We start from the raw sequence: 13,825 nt of genomic DNA, 5'->3' as shown, positions 1-13,825 counted from the left end.
GAACACAACGTGTTCATCAGTGAGCGGCCCAAATTGTACGACAACTGCACCCCTACAACTATCGAATGGGACATTAGCGTATAATACAAACACATCGTCACGTACCTACCTACCCCCACCCCTCCTTCCACCCCCTACCCCTCAAATTCACCGTAATTTCCTCAAAACCCCATACCCTTTTCTGTCATTTCACATCTCCCCCTCTCCCCCTATATAACCCTTCTCCCCGTTTTCCGTTTTCTCTCCGCTTTCACAAATCTCATCTTCTTTTGCTCATCACTATATATATATATATATATTATAACAACAATTATAAGTTTTTCTGACGAAGAGAAAAAATTATGGGTTTTCCGGTGGGATATACGGATTTATTCCTACCCAAATTGTTAGTACACTTACTAACGGTTCTCGGATTCGTCAGAAAGTTCATTTGCACGATTTTCACTGTTTTTGGTTTAGGTGATTTTCTCGAACCGGAAATGTCGTTTCCAACCCGACCCGAATCACACTCGGAGCTTCATTCAGTGTCGGCGGCGTTGATCCGGGAGCTACTTCCGGTGGTGAAGTTCTCTGAGCTGGTTGACCCGCCGGAGAGTTGTGCAGTTTGTTTGTATGAGTTTGACGGAGAGGATGAGATCCGACGGTTGACGAATTGCCGGCATATTTTTCACCGGAGTTGTTTGGATCGTTGGATGGATCATGATCAGAAAACGTGTCCACTTTGCCGGACGCCATTTATTCCGGACGATATGCAAGAGAGCTTTAATGAGAGATTATGGTTGGCTTCCGGCATTTCTGATTTTTACGGCGAGTATTCTCCGGTCGCCGCCGGTTTGTAGCAATTTTTTTTTATAGTTTAAAAATGTATATATACTATAAGATAAAAAAAAGAGGGGGAAAAATAATTATGGAGGAAAAAGTTATTGTATAGTGTCTACAATTTTGAGAATATGGAATGAAGATAAATAGTTTTAATTTTTAATTTTAGTATATTTTTAGATTCGATATATTAAAATTTCAATCAAATTCATATTTATAATGTGCTTTATATTTTTACAATTGTACTTTTAATGATATTATTTTAAAAATTCAAAATCAAAACTTCTTGAGTTAAAGCGGAAGAACTCACTTATCATAATTGCAATTGAAACACTCCTTCAATTAATTATCTTCCAAATTGAGTCAATTTTGGCTACTATTTACTCAATGGTCTCACAATTTGGTCAATAGTGTTATATATATATATATATAAGAGACAAAGTCATTCATAATTTCACATTATTTTATCAAATTTAAGATAAACGCAATGTTACATCATCGATTTATTTAATTTTTAACATGTTAGAAATTAAAGAGTATAATTATAAAAATTCATATAGTAAGTGATCTTAAATATTCCTTTTATCTTTTTTTTCTTTCTAAATTAGAGCTGATGATTAGAATAATAAAATTCGATCTCAAAGCTTTTGTTACGATTTGTCTTATGAAATTAAGACCAATGACTTTATTCATATTACATATTATAATTTTATTTTATTTTATTTTTTGAAGTTGAAGAAATTAAGAGATAAATATAAGACATGAGGGGCTTGTAGTGTGGAATACTGTTGGCTTATCAAGTGTTTGTACCTTGCCGGTTAAACCGGATCTTGTCTTCCACTTCAATAGTGTATCATATGTTTTTTTTTTGAAAAGTAAATTAGTGATTAGTTATCTCGATTCTTTGAATTTATTCACGATACTTAATTTGAAATCTATAATTAAAAACAGAGAAATTTCATTTAGTATTTTATTTCCAAAGTAGAGGTAATCAATTTCATTTATAAGAACATGTTCATTAAACCTCCCTTATACTACTCCAAATAGTTAAAGCATATGTTATGTGAGTTAGAGCTATTAATTTCTTTTATGTCTTTTTTAATTTGATGGAACTTGGGTTTGTTGTTTTGTGTCAGCATGGAAGAATAGAACCTAGGTCTTAGGTCTTAGAATATAATTAGGGTTTTCAATGGAGTACCTAGCTAATATTACATGCCCCCAGCCAACACAAAAAAGACCTATCTATACTAGTTAAGTTCTAGATTGACAACTTTAATTTCTTCTAAGATATTTTGTATATGAAGTTTACTGATTCGATTAATATGAACTCAGAGAGGATTATAGATTCATTTTTTATTAATATAATATATAAACATCACTTTTAACTTGGCTTCAGCTGATAGCAATGTCCTTCAACTTTTGGAGTGCACAAGTAGACGTCTAAACTTGTATAGAATTGAACAAATAGACACACTTGTCCTATGTGACATAATATACGTAGGATGCCATGTAGGTTACAAAATTGCCACGCAGGGTGTCATGTAGGACGATTGTGTCTATTTATTCAATTTTATACAAGTTTAATTGTCTACTTGTGCACATCTTAAGTTAAAGGTCATAGTTGCCCGTTAACGTCAAGTTAAGGGTCATATTTATATACGATGTAAACTAAAGTACTACCTAATGGTTAAGATAGCCTTTAGGATACATGTTCGACATCATGTAGTAGTTTCTACTCAAATCATATATATCTATTGAGAAATTCATTAAATATGTGCAAACATGTTGAATTCATTGACTAACAATAAAGTTATCGTTTTAAAATTCATAATCAATAAAACTTAAATTATAATCATTGGCCAACAATCCAAAATGCTGTTTAAGATAGAAGAAATTTCAATCATGGTATTTTCACGAACTCTTAGTGGGTAGGCAACACTCATCTCAATCAATAGGAATGAGTCTCAATCTTAGGTCACAATAACCAAAAAAAAACAAGTGCCTAATTAAAGTAGCACAATCAACCTGGCCTCTATGGGCTTGTCCTAAGCAAAACTTTGCCATTTGTAGTGTTGGCCTTCAATCCTGATCTTTGTGCCCATTTCTTGTTTGTTTGTCCCTTCATATATTCAATTAATAGACACCTTTGTTACTGTCTCTTTAATTATTGAACTTGTTTATTATGTGTATGTATGGCTGTTTAATAATATTCCCTTATCTTCTTTTCCTCAGATGTGAAAGCTGTCATGTACCAAAAATTTCTTCTCCAAAATCATATATAATTCTCATACTTAATTAGGTGATTAATTTGGACTAGTCCAATAAATAGAAATGTACAAGAAATAAGTTGATGAAAAGTGGTGGAGCATGGGAATTGTCCTACATTCTTATTAGCTTAACTATTTCTAAAAAATACATATCAAAACGGATCGTTCGTTCAATTTTGAGCAAACGATAACTTTCTCTTTAACACGTTCGTTAACTTTCTTTTGGTTAGGAACATGTCCTTTTGGTTCCATAGGTTGAAATTTATGTTCTTTAGGAGCCAGACTTCTTATATGAAGCATCAAATAAAGGATTTCGTTTTTTTATTATCATTCCTAATCAACGATTGAATTCGATTTTAAAGCATAAATTAATCTTTGATAAAAAGTATTCTACTTTAAAAGTTATTATCCAACGTAAACTACGATTCAATTTCTTTTATTCATCTAATTTATAAAATGTATATACGGTTGTATATAGTGTATATTTTTATATTAAATATATACATATATTATACATGTAATATACATATCTATATACTTCGAAGTGGATTATTAGTATATACTTTTGATCTTATTAGTTAACCAAATGGCCCAAGTTTAAATTTACGTAAATTTGATAGATATTTAAAAAATATCGAGAGAAAAAGATTTAAAAAATCGTGCGTTGTTTATAATTAGAGACGTGCCCAACGCGTAATGAAACTTTCCATAGTGCCACGTGTCCAAGCCAGACAAATTCCACGTAATCTATAGCCAGCCAATAGGAGAAATATAATGTTTTAAAGTTTAATATTTATAATCATAAAATATTTTTTATTCTCTTTATAATTACTTATAAATAGTCTCGTATAGTTCTTAAATCAATACAAAAGTTTTTTTTTCAATTTGTCTATTTCTTAATAAAAAATCATTCATAAAATTAAAAAAAAAATTTATATTAAGTCACGATAAAAATTTGATTCACGCATCACAAATTCTAAGTGTTTTCAATAAAGAAAATTATACTTCAAATTCAAACTTAAAATTAATAATAAAAAATTTCATCGATACACAATAATTCTCCGTAACAAAAATAATGTTGCTAAATTAATTTATATCGGGAGAAGTCATTTCTTTGTTGCTTCACGCAGCTAAATTAATTTCAATTATGTTTCTCTTATTTTGTCTTTTACTATCATTTATTATGAATAAATATTTTGTTTGTTTGTTTATATTACTAATTAGTCAAACATTGGAAAGTCACAGGAAGCCGTATAATTTTATATATGGCCGTCTTTTATTTCCATTAATAAATAATAATATTAAATTGGATAATGTTTTGGTATGTACTTTTTTTATTAAAAAAAAACGAATTATGTACATAAAAGGTTGATTATATTAATATATTGGAGTAAGAGTTACAAAAATAGAGTTTATAAAAAATGATTTTCATTTATAATTAAAAAAATTGCTAAAAAAAATAAAACATTCACTAAGATTTGAACGAATTATATTTTCATAATTTTAATCGTATTTTTCAAGAAACAAATTTTAAATTTTTATATCTTTTAAGGCTCGAAAAATCTCTTGCTTTAACATATATAATGGTAAATCAAATTAAATTTAATATCAAAATACGAAATGAAGAAAATATATGAAACAAATCAAAATGATTTTTTATTTTTTTTCCTCGAAAAAGTAGATTAAAAGATGAAAAAATGAAATAAATAGGATAGCCGCCCACGCTTCACTTTAGACTGTAGTATACCTTTTTTTTAAAAAATATATTCCAAAAGAGAAAAATTATTACAACTAACACACAATGATTCATGTTGCTAAAGTACACGTAACTTCTTACTATTAATTTTATCGATTAATTAAAAATTAATTTTACGCTAGATAATTATTTGAAATAATTTTTATTTTTTAATCTGTTTTAAATTTAATAATCATATCATGAGTTATTCTCTTATTTAAACAGTTGAGCTAAAAATAATATTAATTTATTTAATAATCACTATATCAATAATTATTATATCGTCTCAATTAGATTTTTTTATTGATTTATGTATCGATGCAAAGTCAAAGATTTATAGTCACAGTCAGCAGTTTATTAGTACTATAATATTTGTAGTATTATTTTGTCTTTTTCTCTTTTTTCTTTTTAAATTTCAGGTGAGTGGAGTTTACTTTTTTTTTAATCTTCACCAATTTTGTTTATTGTTCAAATGTATAATGATCAATCATTAGTGAATTATGGAATATTTAACAAGGTGCTATGCCCATTACGTATTTCTGATTAACATGTGAATTTAATGTAAAGAAGTAATAAACTATGTAATCTTCTTTCTTATAAATGTTTTACTATAATGTATAGTTTTGAATTGAAAATATTGCGTCCACACTAAGAAAATGATTTTAGATATATACGTCTTACTCTAATTAACTTTATACGTTAATAATTCCTTGTTGATTAAATGAGAAAATGTTAAAATATTTTTGCATCGTTAAAAATAACTTGTATTTTATCCTTCATTTGTTTTGAATATCAAAAATACCTTTTCGGACCATTTTTTGAACCACAAGTGCCACTAAACTCTTGAATGTTCATGAGGCATTTACCAATACCGATCGATCCAGTGACCTATAGGATACAGAAAGGAAGAGCACAGTCTACTCATTCTGTCACATCGATAAGGACTTTCACTTTCTAAAATCGAAAGGAAGAGGTCAGGCTATATCTTTCGTAGAATTTCATTGTTGCTCTAACACTCTCCTCACCACATACTAAATAAAGCATACAAACAAAAACAAAAAACATGCACTTATAAGCTTAGCTAGTAAACAACAATCAAAATGAATGTTTTCCATTTCTATTAGCACATCACATGTCACAAATTCAAACACCAAAAAATAACTCAGCTCTACAATGCATAAATATGTTCTGTTAAATAATCACAAAAAAGCCTACTATATATATTTTCATGTGACAAGGAAATCTACATATATAGATCTCAGTCCAAGTAGAAAAAATATGGTTGCCATTCAATTTGTGTTCCTCATTTTGCGCTTCATTTAATGTGAAACGACATAAATATAAATCTTCAAAATCATCACCTCCAGAAACCAGGTTGTTGTTGTGGTGGATAAGGTGCGGGAGGAGGATAACCTGAGGCCGAGGGTGGTGGATAACCTCCGGGACCAGGAGGAGGATAAGCTGAGTCTGAGGGCGGTGGGAAGCCAGGAGGTTGAGATGATGGTAGTGGCGGTGCTGATGCTGGATAACCTTGATGAGGAGGCAGTGGTTGACCATAAGGTGCCCCATAGGCCGGAGGATATCCTACTGCTGGCCCATAAGGCTGATGAATCCGCGACATCTGCTGAACAGGTGGTATTGACATAGGTGAAGGATCACCAAACTTGCCATCTCTTTTATCCAATTCAACTTTGTGTTGCGTCTACAATCTCAACAATAGTACTATTCAAAACGATAAATGAGCAAATAAAGATGATGATCATGTTGCTACATATAACCCTCACGATCAGAGCAACTTAACTATAACTAGAAAGCAAACAAAAATTGGGACACACAATCAACTTACCTGCATACAGGCACAGACCCTGCAATCAAATGTGCAGCAAATTTAGTACAATTGTTTTCGTAGATGATATAATGCTAAGGAATATAGAAGCTTACGAATAGTAGACCATATCAGAGAGACATGTCAAAATATGAGCAGCATCTTGAAGTCCTTCATCTCCAGTAAGACAAGCCGCGATTCTACATAGGCAAGCAAGTTGTCCGAGTACTATCATGAAACCCTAGTAGGAATTAGGATAGAAAACATGTTTTGATGATCAAATTGCATATACTTGAACTACGCGAGCTAACAAATGAGGAAGACTTGGAGAGACAGCGACAGAGAGAGAGCTTACGATAATGCAATTATCACATTTTGTTGTTCTGATGTTGAATTCATCTTGCAACAAGAAGCGAGTTGAGCTCACTGAATTTCCAAAGCAACAACAGACCTAGTCGCGAAAGTCAATAGATCAGAATTACACATCAGAATATTGTTATACAACGATGCAACTTATTCCCGATTTATGTATTTGCTGACCTCAGTTACAAGGCAAAATTCAGGGCAACGACTTTCACCACATTTACCACTGCAAGGCATATAACCAGCGCAGCACTTATACCTGTCGAAAACAGAAGTTTGTTCATGAGAAAGGCAGTAATTAACGCGATAGTGAAGAAAAAAAGAAAGTATATTACCTTGTCATATCGCCATATAAAGCTCGTTTCCTTAGCACATACGATGAACATGGTCCACTGCAGTCGATGAGATCAGAGAAGACATTATATATATAGCTACTAGATCAGTAGAACAGGAATCCTCATGAATCGACGTTTCTGTCAATTCTGTTCTCTTTATGAAAAATGCTACATCGTTTTAGCTATCAGCTAATCTTGTCGCGTCCTATTAGTTAATCCACTAATTATATTTATTAGATGACAAAATATGAGTAAAAGCGTAATCAAGATGCAGGAGTACACAATAAGCAGTGAAAGAGTATTAGTTCTTCAATATCTGCTACGACACTAAGTTTCAGCAGAGGATTCTGTTCTTCAATATTTGCTGTGATACGAACTAAGAACAACAACATATCCAGTAAAACCTCACGAGTAGGGTATAGAATGTACGCAAAATCATACCATAAACATATGCACATTTATGTACCGATTGAATTATGAAATCGTTCAGCAAGACGATGAACCCCTTTAACACAAACATATATACATATAGTAGTCAAACTCATGAAACAAACACAAATAAAGAGCAAATCAACTCACCACCACAGCGCGAAACACCAAACTGCAAAACCAAAACATGAATAACAATTAGAAAGACAAACACATTACTCTTTATATTCTTATTTCAAAAAGAATCACGAGTTGCTCAGACTCTTCAAAAATATCAAACGACCAGTGACATTGACCCTAAGGATAGTCACTCAAACACCCTTCATCGAAAAACAACACCGTGTATATACAAATCAAAAACAACTTTTTATTACGAAAGTATTGAACATGCTTAGCGAAATTCCTAATTTCACCACTGCAGTGAGACGGGTGCAAACAATATTTTTGAAGAGTCTGAGCAAACATTCTCCGTATTAGAGAAATTTTACATGGTGGATCAGCTTTAAGGGTGCTCATGAGATCTGTACGCCATAGATTTTGAAAAAATTTACGATTTTCCGCCTTATTAAGGTGGGCTTGTGACATTTTTTCTTTCAATAAAACTTTTAGATACAATGTATATGAAATCTTCTATCTTCGTCGTCAACAAAGACGAAGACGAAACGTTAAGTTCCCAGAGCCAAAAAATTCAATTGAATTATCGAATTTGGTGTTTTATAAGAACAGAAAATTCATTAACCAATAGAATTTGAAAAACTCATTTCATCCTTCACTGTATGTTTTATCCTCCATTTTTTCCGTTGAGAAATTGAATTTTGTACGCAAAAAAATTTAATGGACTGAAATAAGTTTCGTTAAACAGAAATTCAATCCATAGTCAGATTTTGTCAATCCCCACGCATAAAAAAAAATAAAAAAAATTGAACACATTATAGATTTAAGTTCTTAGAAGTTCATAAATGTAGATGAAATTTAGTGAAAAATTCAATTTATTCTACCAAAAATAAACAAAAACAATATCAAGGCAATAGTAGTACTTGATAGTCTACTTTCAAATGAAATGGAAAACAGATGATAAAAATATTTGGAAAACTCTTTAAATAAAAAACAGACAATTTATTCGTGCACAAAATATCTCATATTAATAGTTCGAGAAAGAGTAACCGTTCAAAAAGTATGATATAAACAATCTATCTTAGGTAAGTATTAATGATTGTTTTCATGATTCGAGGAAGAATAACACTTCAAGAATGAAAAAACTTATTCGTACCGGGTGTTTACACCAAATTAATGCAATCTCCACTAGTATTTGATTTAATAGAGTAAAATGAACTATGAATTAAAATATGACATGCATGTATTGACTTGATGTAAACTCTCGACGCGGATAAGTTTTACTCCTTCAAAAAGTATGATATAGACCGTTTATTATATCTTAATATTAATGATTGTTTTCATAGCCTGCGAAAGGATTGCACTTCAAGAAGCATGATTAAAGGGGAAAATGATAACTATATCTCTTAATTATTGTAAATAGTATGTAGATACTCTGTCATATTCATTAGTTCATCTGTAATTCAAAAACTAGAGCATATATGTCCTTCACTTTAACGGAAGACTAAATAGGAATACGTGATACAATTTATTCGGTGAAATAAATGTCGGTCGGTAGATAAGATTATGAAAGATGTATGTCCGTTAATATAAAGGTTATATACACTCTAATTTTTTAATAACAGGAACGCGAATACCCCAAAAGTATGAAGAAAAGTACTGCATACTATTTACGATATTTCGAATGTATATTTTTTTTTTCTATAAAGAGTCTATCACTTCAAGAAGCATTATATAGACCGCCTGTACCTATGTCAGCATAAATAATTATTTCCACGACTCGAGAAAGGATTGTACTTCAAAAAGCATGACACAAATAGTCTACTTATTCTAAACATTAATGATTATTTTCATGACTTGAAAAAGAATCACAGTTCAAAAAGCATACCAATCTATCCGACTATTTTCACGACTCAAACTCATAACCTATAAATCAGGTCGCAACAAAAAAACTTTTAACCACATTTAAAAAAAAAAAGGATGAAAAGGACTTGATTGTTAAGTCTCCTCCTTTATATAATGGAAGTGGACTAGTCTTCTCTCCTCGTCTATTTTTGTTGTTGCTTCCACAGAGAAACAACACTCCAAATTTAAATTGTCTTTCTTTCTCCACAGTTAGTTGCAGACAAAAACAAAAGCAATAGTAAGCACAAAACTTTTTCCTCCTATATCTCAATAAGTACCAAAACAAAATCAGAGAAAAAATGAGTTTCTTGTCTTCTTTCTTTGAAAATTCTGAATAAACTAATCATCACTCATTTTTTCCGTTTTAAGAAGAAGAAAGAAAAAAAATTCACTTCAATTTCCTCAATGTCTTCTGAACTTTTTGTATTTGACAACTTTTTCACTGACCCTTTTTCTCCCTCTTTCATTGACAACTCAATTTTTCAAGAAAACAACAGTTTCACCATGCCCACCAACTATTTGATACAAGAACTCCCTGAAAACAAAATTGATGAAGCGACTTCATTTGATCAAATCACTTCAACACTTCTATCATCTTCACCTCCAAGTCATCAATTTGAGAATCTTTCACTTTATCCAATTGTAAATCCAAATTTTGAATTTGGTGATTACTCTGTTAAAGCAGAGGAATTTCCAGTTCAAGTCCAATTTGAATCTGATCATTTTGGTGCTTTTCAAAATGATGTGAAATTGATGCAAAGGAGTTTTAGTAGCAATTGTTTTGATAATAATAATAATAATAATGAGAAACAAAGTTTCTCTATTTTTACACCAAACTTTGATAGTTTAATTGAATCTACAAATTTTCAAACATCAGCAGCAATTAGCTCACCTGAAAACAGCTTTTCTTCTGGACAAATGAGAAGAGTTTGCAGCACTGGTGACTTGCAAGTTAGTCCTCTTATCTCATTTACCATTTTTTTTCTAATGTTTTACTTAGAAAAAGAATGACATATTTCGATATTTTGAAAAAGTCTTTACATAAATAGTCATACAGATAGCTAATATATCATACATAAATAATTTCGACTCTATTTTCAAATGAAGAATCAACTTAAATAGTTGTTTGCGCAATAGAAATCAGATATTTTTACGAGTTCAATAGAATTTAATAATTTTGATTCAAACATTATTTTTATTTTGTATTTAAAAGATTAGGTTACTGTGTATTAAATAATTCATCTATAACCTAGTGAACAAAGTCAATCAATGTAATTTTCAACGTGTCAAACCGTTCGTTCATATAACTTCAGAAAAAAGAGATATTCCCATTTTTTTAAAGTTATTACGAGAATCCAAAACCCATTAAATATTTGTTTTCAAGAATCGAGAATTCATGCACTTAAAAGATGCATATATATATATATATATATATATACATACTTATGTCTTGACATGTTTAAAATCATAAATTTTAAGAACAAGTTTTTTTGATATCTCAATTTTTTTCTTAACCGTCTTACATAGTCAACTATCGTTACATATAATAAAAGTTATTTTTTTCCATATTTATCCTTATTTTTAACAGAAAATGAAGACAAGTCAAACGAAGAACACTTTATCAACAAGTCCATTATCAGGAGAAAGAACATTTATCGAAGAAGCATCAAATATCAAAGTTGGAAGATATACTGCAGAAGAAAGAAAAGAAAGAATTCATAGATACAGAGCAAAAAGAACTCAAAGAAATTTTAACAAAACAATTAAGGTAATTAATTAATTAATTTTTTTAATTTTTTTTAATTATTTATATTAAAAAAAAATTTAAATCATGATAAACAACAGTATGCATGTCGAAAAACACTAGCAGACAATCGTCCAAGGGTTCGTGGAAGATTTGCTCGTAACGATGAAGTTGGTATTGAGATTCCGAAAACTTCATCATCAACATTGTTTAATCGATACGAAGATGAAGATGATATTTGGGTAAATATAATTATTCTCTCTTACACCTTTTTTCTTAAATTAGAAAAAGAAAAGAACCCCACTTTTATTTTGTATCAACAAAAAAAAGTTATATTCTTGCTACTACAATTTTGAGCTATTATATATTAATAGCGGATTGAATAATGAATTTGCATGTTCAGTAATACTATATTACGTCTTATAAAAAAAAAGAGTTGAATATATGTATGTACTTTTTAAAACTCCATAAAGGTCTGTTAAATGAAAAGCGCGACGCTTTCATATAAAGATATTTTTCAAACACCTGATTAGGAGCGAAGTAACCCTTAATTAGTGATGAACATTTGTAGTTATTTATTTTAATTTTTTTTATTTGTATATTTTTGTGGTTGTAGATTGAGGGAGTTCATGAAGAGGAAGAAGATCGTCAAGGCTCAATAGGAAGAAAACAATTTTATCACAACTTTGGATCAATGACACAATATCATCAACAATATTCAAGACACTAAATTGGGTCATAATTAGAGATTAAATTTTATAATTAAGTCATTAAAGTTTGGATTAATTAACCATGATTAATGGAGGATATTAGCTTTGGTTTTAATTTATGAATAAATTAATTAGGTGCACTTGCAAGTGCTACAACTTAAATGTCTATGGAGGGGGTAGACTAGCTATAGCACAAATTGTTTTTCTGTCTTATTTGTTTAGGAGTTCATTAGTTACTATTAAGAGGTCATCTACAACTTATTGTCTTCTATTTTATTTTATTTTTAAAAAATGTATAAGATTTCTATTAATTAAATCTGTAATTATATGGTTGTTTTTATTTATGTCTAATAATAGTATTGAGTATGAGTTACACATATGTTTGGAAATGATCATTAAAATATGAAGAATATACGTAGGCTAAATTAAACCATGCAAAATGCATGAGATGCCTATTTCAGTTACGATTTTTATCAAAAATCAAAATATAAAAAAGTAAATAAATATACTAAGAAGATAAATATATTAACTTATACACATGAGATTTATTTGTCTATCTCAATAGCGAAATTAAAATTTTTACGAAAAATATCCAAGTATTACATAAGCAATATTTTTTTTTGAAATTAGCTTCTATACCTCACAAAGAAAAAAAAAGTTAACATATTATTAGTATATACATAAAAGATAAAAAAAATTACTGTCACGAGCAGTCCACTATTTCACGATGAAAATAAATAAAACTTCGATAAAAAACAAGGCAGACAAATTAAATTAAATAAAAAGTATAAATTTTATTTAGATCGTCATTTTATAGTATAACTCAAAATTAAATCTATTTACATTTATTTATTTTAAACATTACTTAATAATATATAGTTGATACTATTATATGCAACGATGAATGAAACTATACATGCATGATAAAACTATATATCTATACGAAAATTGAGATCCTTTCATGTTTAATCAAAAATTTTAGCTTTATATTTATTTATTAAAAATATTACTTTAAAAGTAAATTTTAAAATATATATTTTAAATTTAATCAAATTTTAGTATAAATATTAATTGAATCCCAAAAAAACACATTAGAAATTCAAAGTGGGAAGCACATGAAGAATAGAAAGATAGTGGAGACAAGAAGAATAAACAAATAATATGCAGTAAAGGAAGACAAAGTGGACATATATTTACATATTAAAATAATTATATATCATAAAGAATAATTGTGTTATTTTGTATTATAATTCCAAATATATATACATTGTGGTTTAGTCAACTGCAAGCCATCACTAACTACTACATAGCATATATTTTTAGTCTATACTATATCAATAGAAATTAACCCCCACCCTCCAAAAAGATAAAAATATTATAATATATAAAAAGATAAAACGCAAGTATCCTCAGATTAAAATTAAAATCTCAAAGACACTTAAATAAACTAAAATTCTATTACCTCTCTCCTCTAACTCAATTATATTTATAATTTTATACATCTTTTGACTTACATAGCATATTTTTTGAGTCAACATAGTTGAAACACGTGGGAGACGTTTAGATGTCACATAAGTAA

General features: G+C 29.5%; 3 protein-coding genes across 4 annotated transcripts; 2 read left to right on the top strand and 1 right to left on the bottom strand.

Annotated features, from left to right (window-relative positions):
• Positions 1–236: 236 nt before the first annotated feature.
• LOC101250533 (brassinosteroid-responsive RING protein 1) lies at positions 237–982 on the top strand. Its single transcript, XM_004245531.5, has one exon. The coding sequence runs from the start codon at positions 342–344 to the stop codon at positions 837–839; it is 498 nt and encodes a 165-aa protein (XP_004245579.1). The 5' UTR covers positions 237–341; the 3' UTR covers positions 840–982.
• Positions 983–5,906: 4,924 nt separating this feature from the next.
• Positions 5,907–8,495, bottom strand: LOC101250826 (uncharacterized). Its single transcript, XM_004245532.5, has 8 exons — positions 8,262–8,495; positions 7,924–7,945; positions 7,345–7,401; positions 7,187–7,268; positions 7,002–7,097; positions 6,763–6,887; positions 6,668–6,686; positions 5,907–6,523 (listed from the first exon to the last, which is right to left on the bottom strand). Exons 1-8 carry the CDS (start codon positions 8,356–8,358, stop codon positions 6,179–6,181), a joined length of 843 nt encoding a protein of 280 aa, XP_004245580.1. The 5' UTR covers positions 8,359–8,495; the 3' UTR covers positions 5,907–6,178.
• Positions 8,496–8,498: 3 nt separating this feature from the next.
• LOC101251114 (zinc finger protein CONSTANS-LIKE 1) lies at positions 8,499–12,586 on the top strand. 2 transcript variants are annotated; one of them, XM_069287836.1, is made up of 4 exons: positions 8,499–10,743; positions 11,381–11,560; positions 11,663–11,778; positions 12,153–12,586. In XM_069287836.1, the coding sequence occupies exons 1-4, from the start codon at positions 10,198–10,200 to the stop codon at positions 12,196–12,198; spliced, it is 888 nt and encodes a 295-aa protein (XP_069143937.1). In that variant the 5' UTR covers positions 8,499–10,197; the 3' UTR covers positions 12,199–12,586. The 2 variants fall into 2 exon arrangements, with proteins under 2 accessions (XP_069143937.1, XP_004245581.1); XM_004245533.5 differs by having other exon boundaries at positions 11,638–11,778.
• The last annotated feature ends 1,239 nt before the right edge of the window (positions 12,587–13,825 follow it).

This window comes from Solanum lycopersicum, chromosome 8, assembly GCF_036512215.1.
Source record: "Solanum lycopersicum chromosome 8, SLM_r2.1".
Classification (NCBI taxonomy): domain Eukaryota; kingdom Viridiplantae; phylum Streptophyta; class Magnoliopsida; order Solanales; family Solanaceae; genus Solanum; species Solanum lycopersicum.
This window is presented reverse-complemented; position numbering and strand designations above follow the sequence as displayed.

Excerpts from the sequence above, each read along its gene's own strand:
- LOC101250533 (XM_004245531.5), top strand. The coding sequence starts at position 342 with ATGGGTTTTCCGGTGGGATATACGGATTTATTCCTACCCAAATTGTTA.
- LOC101250826 (XM_004245532.5), bottom strand. The coding sequence starts at position 8,358 with ATGTCACAAGCCCACCTTAATAAGGCGGAAAATCGTAAATTTTTTCAA. Across the intron at positions 7,946-8,261 it reads CCTTAAAGCTGATCCACCAT|TTTGGTGTTTCGCGCTGTGG; the intron begins GTAAAATTTCTC and ends TTGGTTTTGCAG. Across the intron at positions 7,269-7,344 it reads TTATATGGCGATATGACAAG|GTATAAGTGCTGCGCTGGTT; the intron begins GTAATATACTTT and ends TGTTTTCGACAG.
- LOC101251114 (XM_004245533.5), top strand. The coding sequence starts at position 10,198 with ATGTCTTCTGAACTTTTTGTATTTGACAACTTTTTCACTGACCCTTTT. Across the intron at positions 11,561-11,637 it reads ATTTTAACAAAACAATTAAG|TATGCATGTCGAAAAACACT; the intron begins GTAATTAATTAA and ends GATAAACAACAG. Across the intron at positions 11,779-12,152 it reads AAGATGAAGATGATATTTGG|ATTGAGGGAGTTCATGAAGA; the intron begins GTAAATATAATT and ends TTGTGGTTGTAG.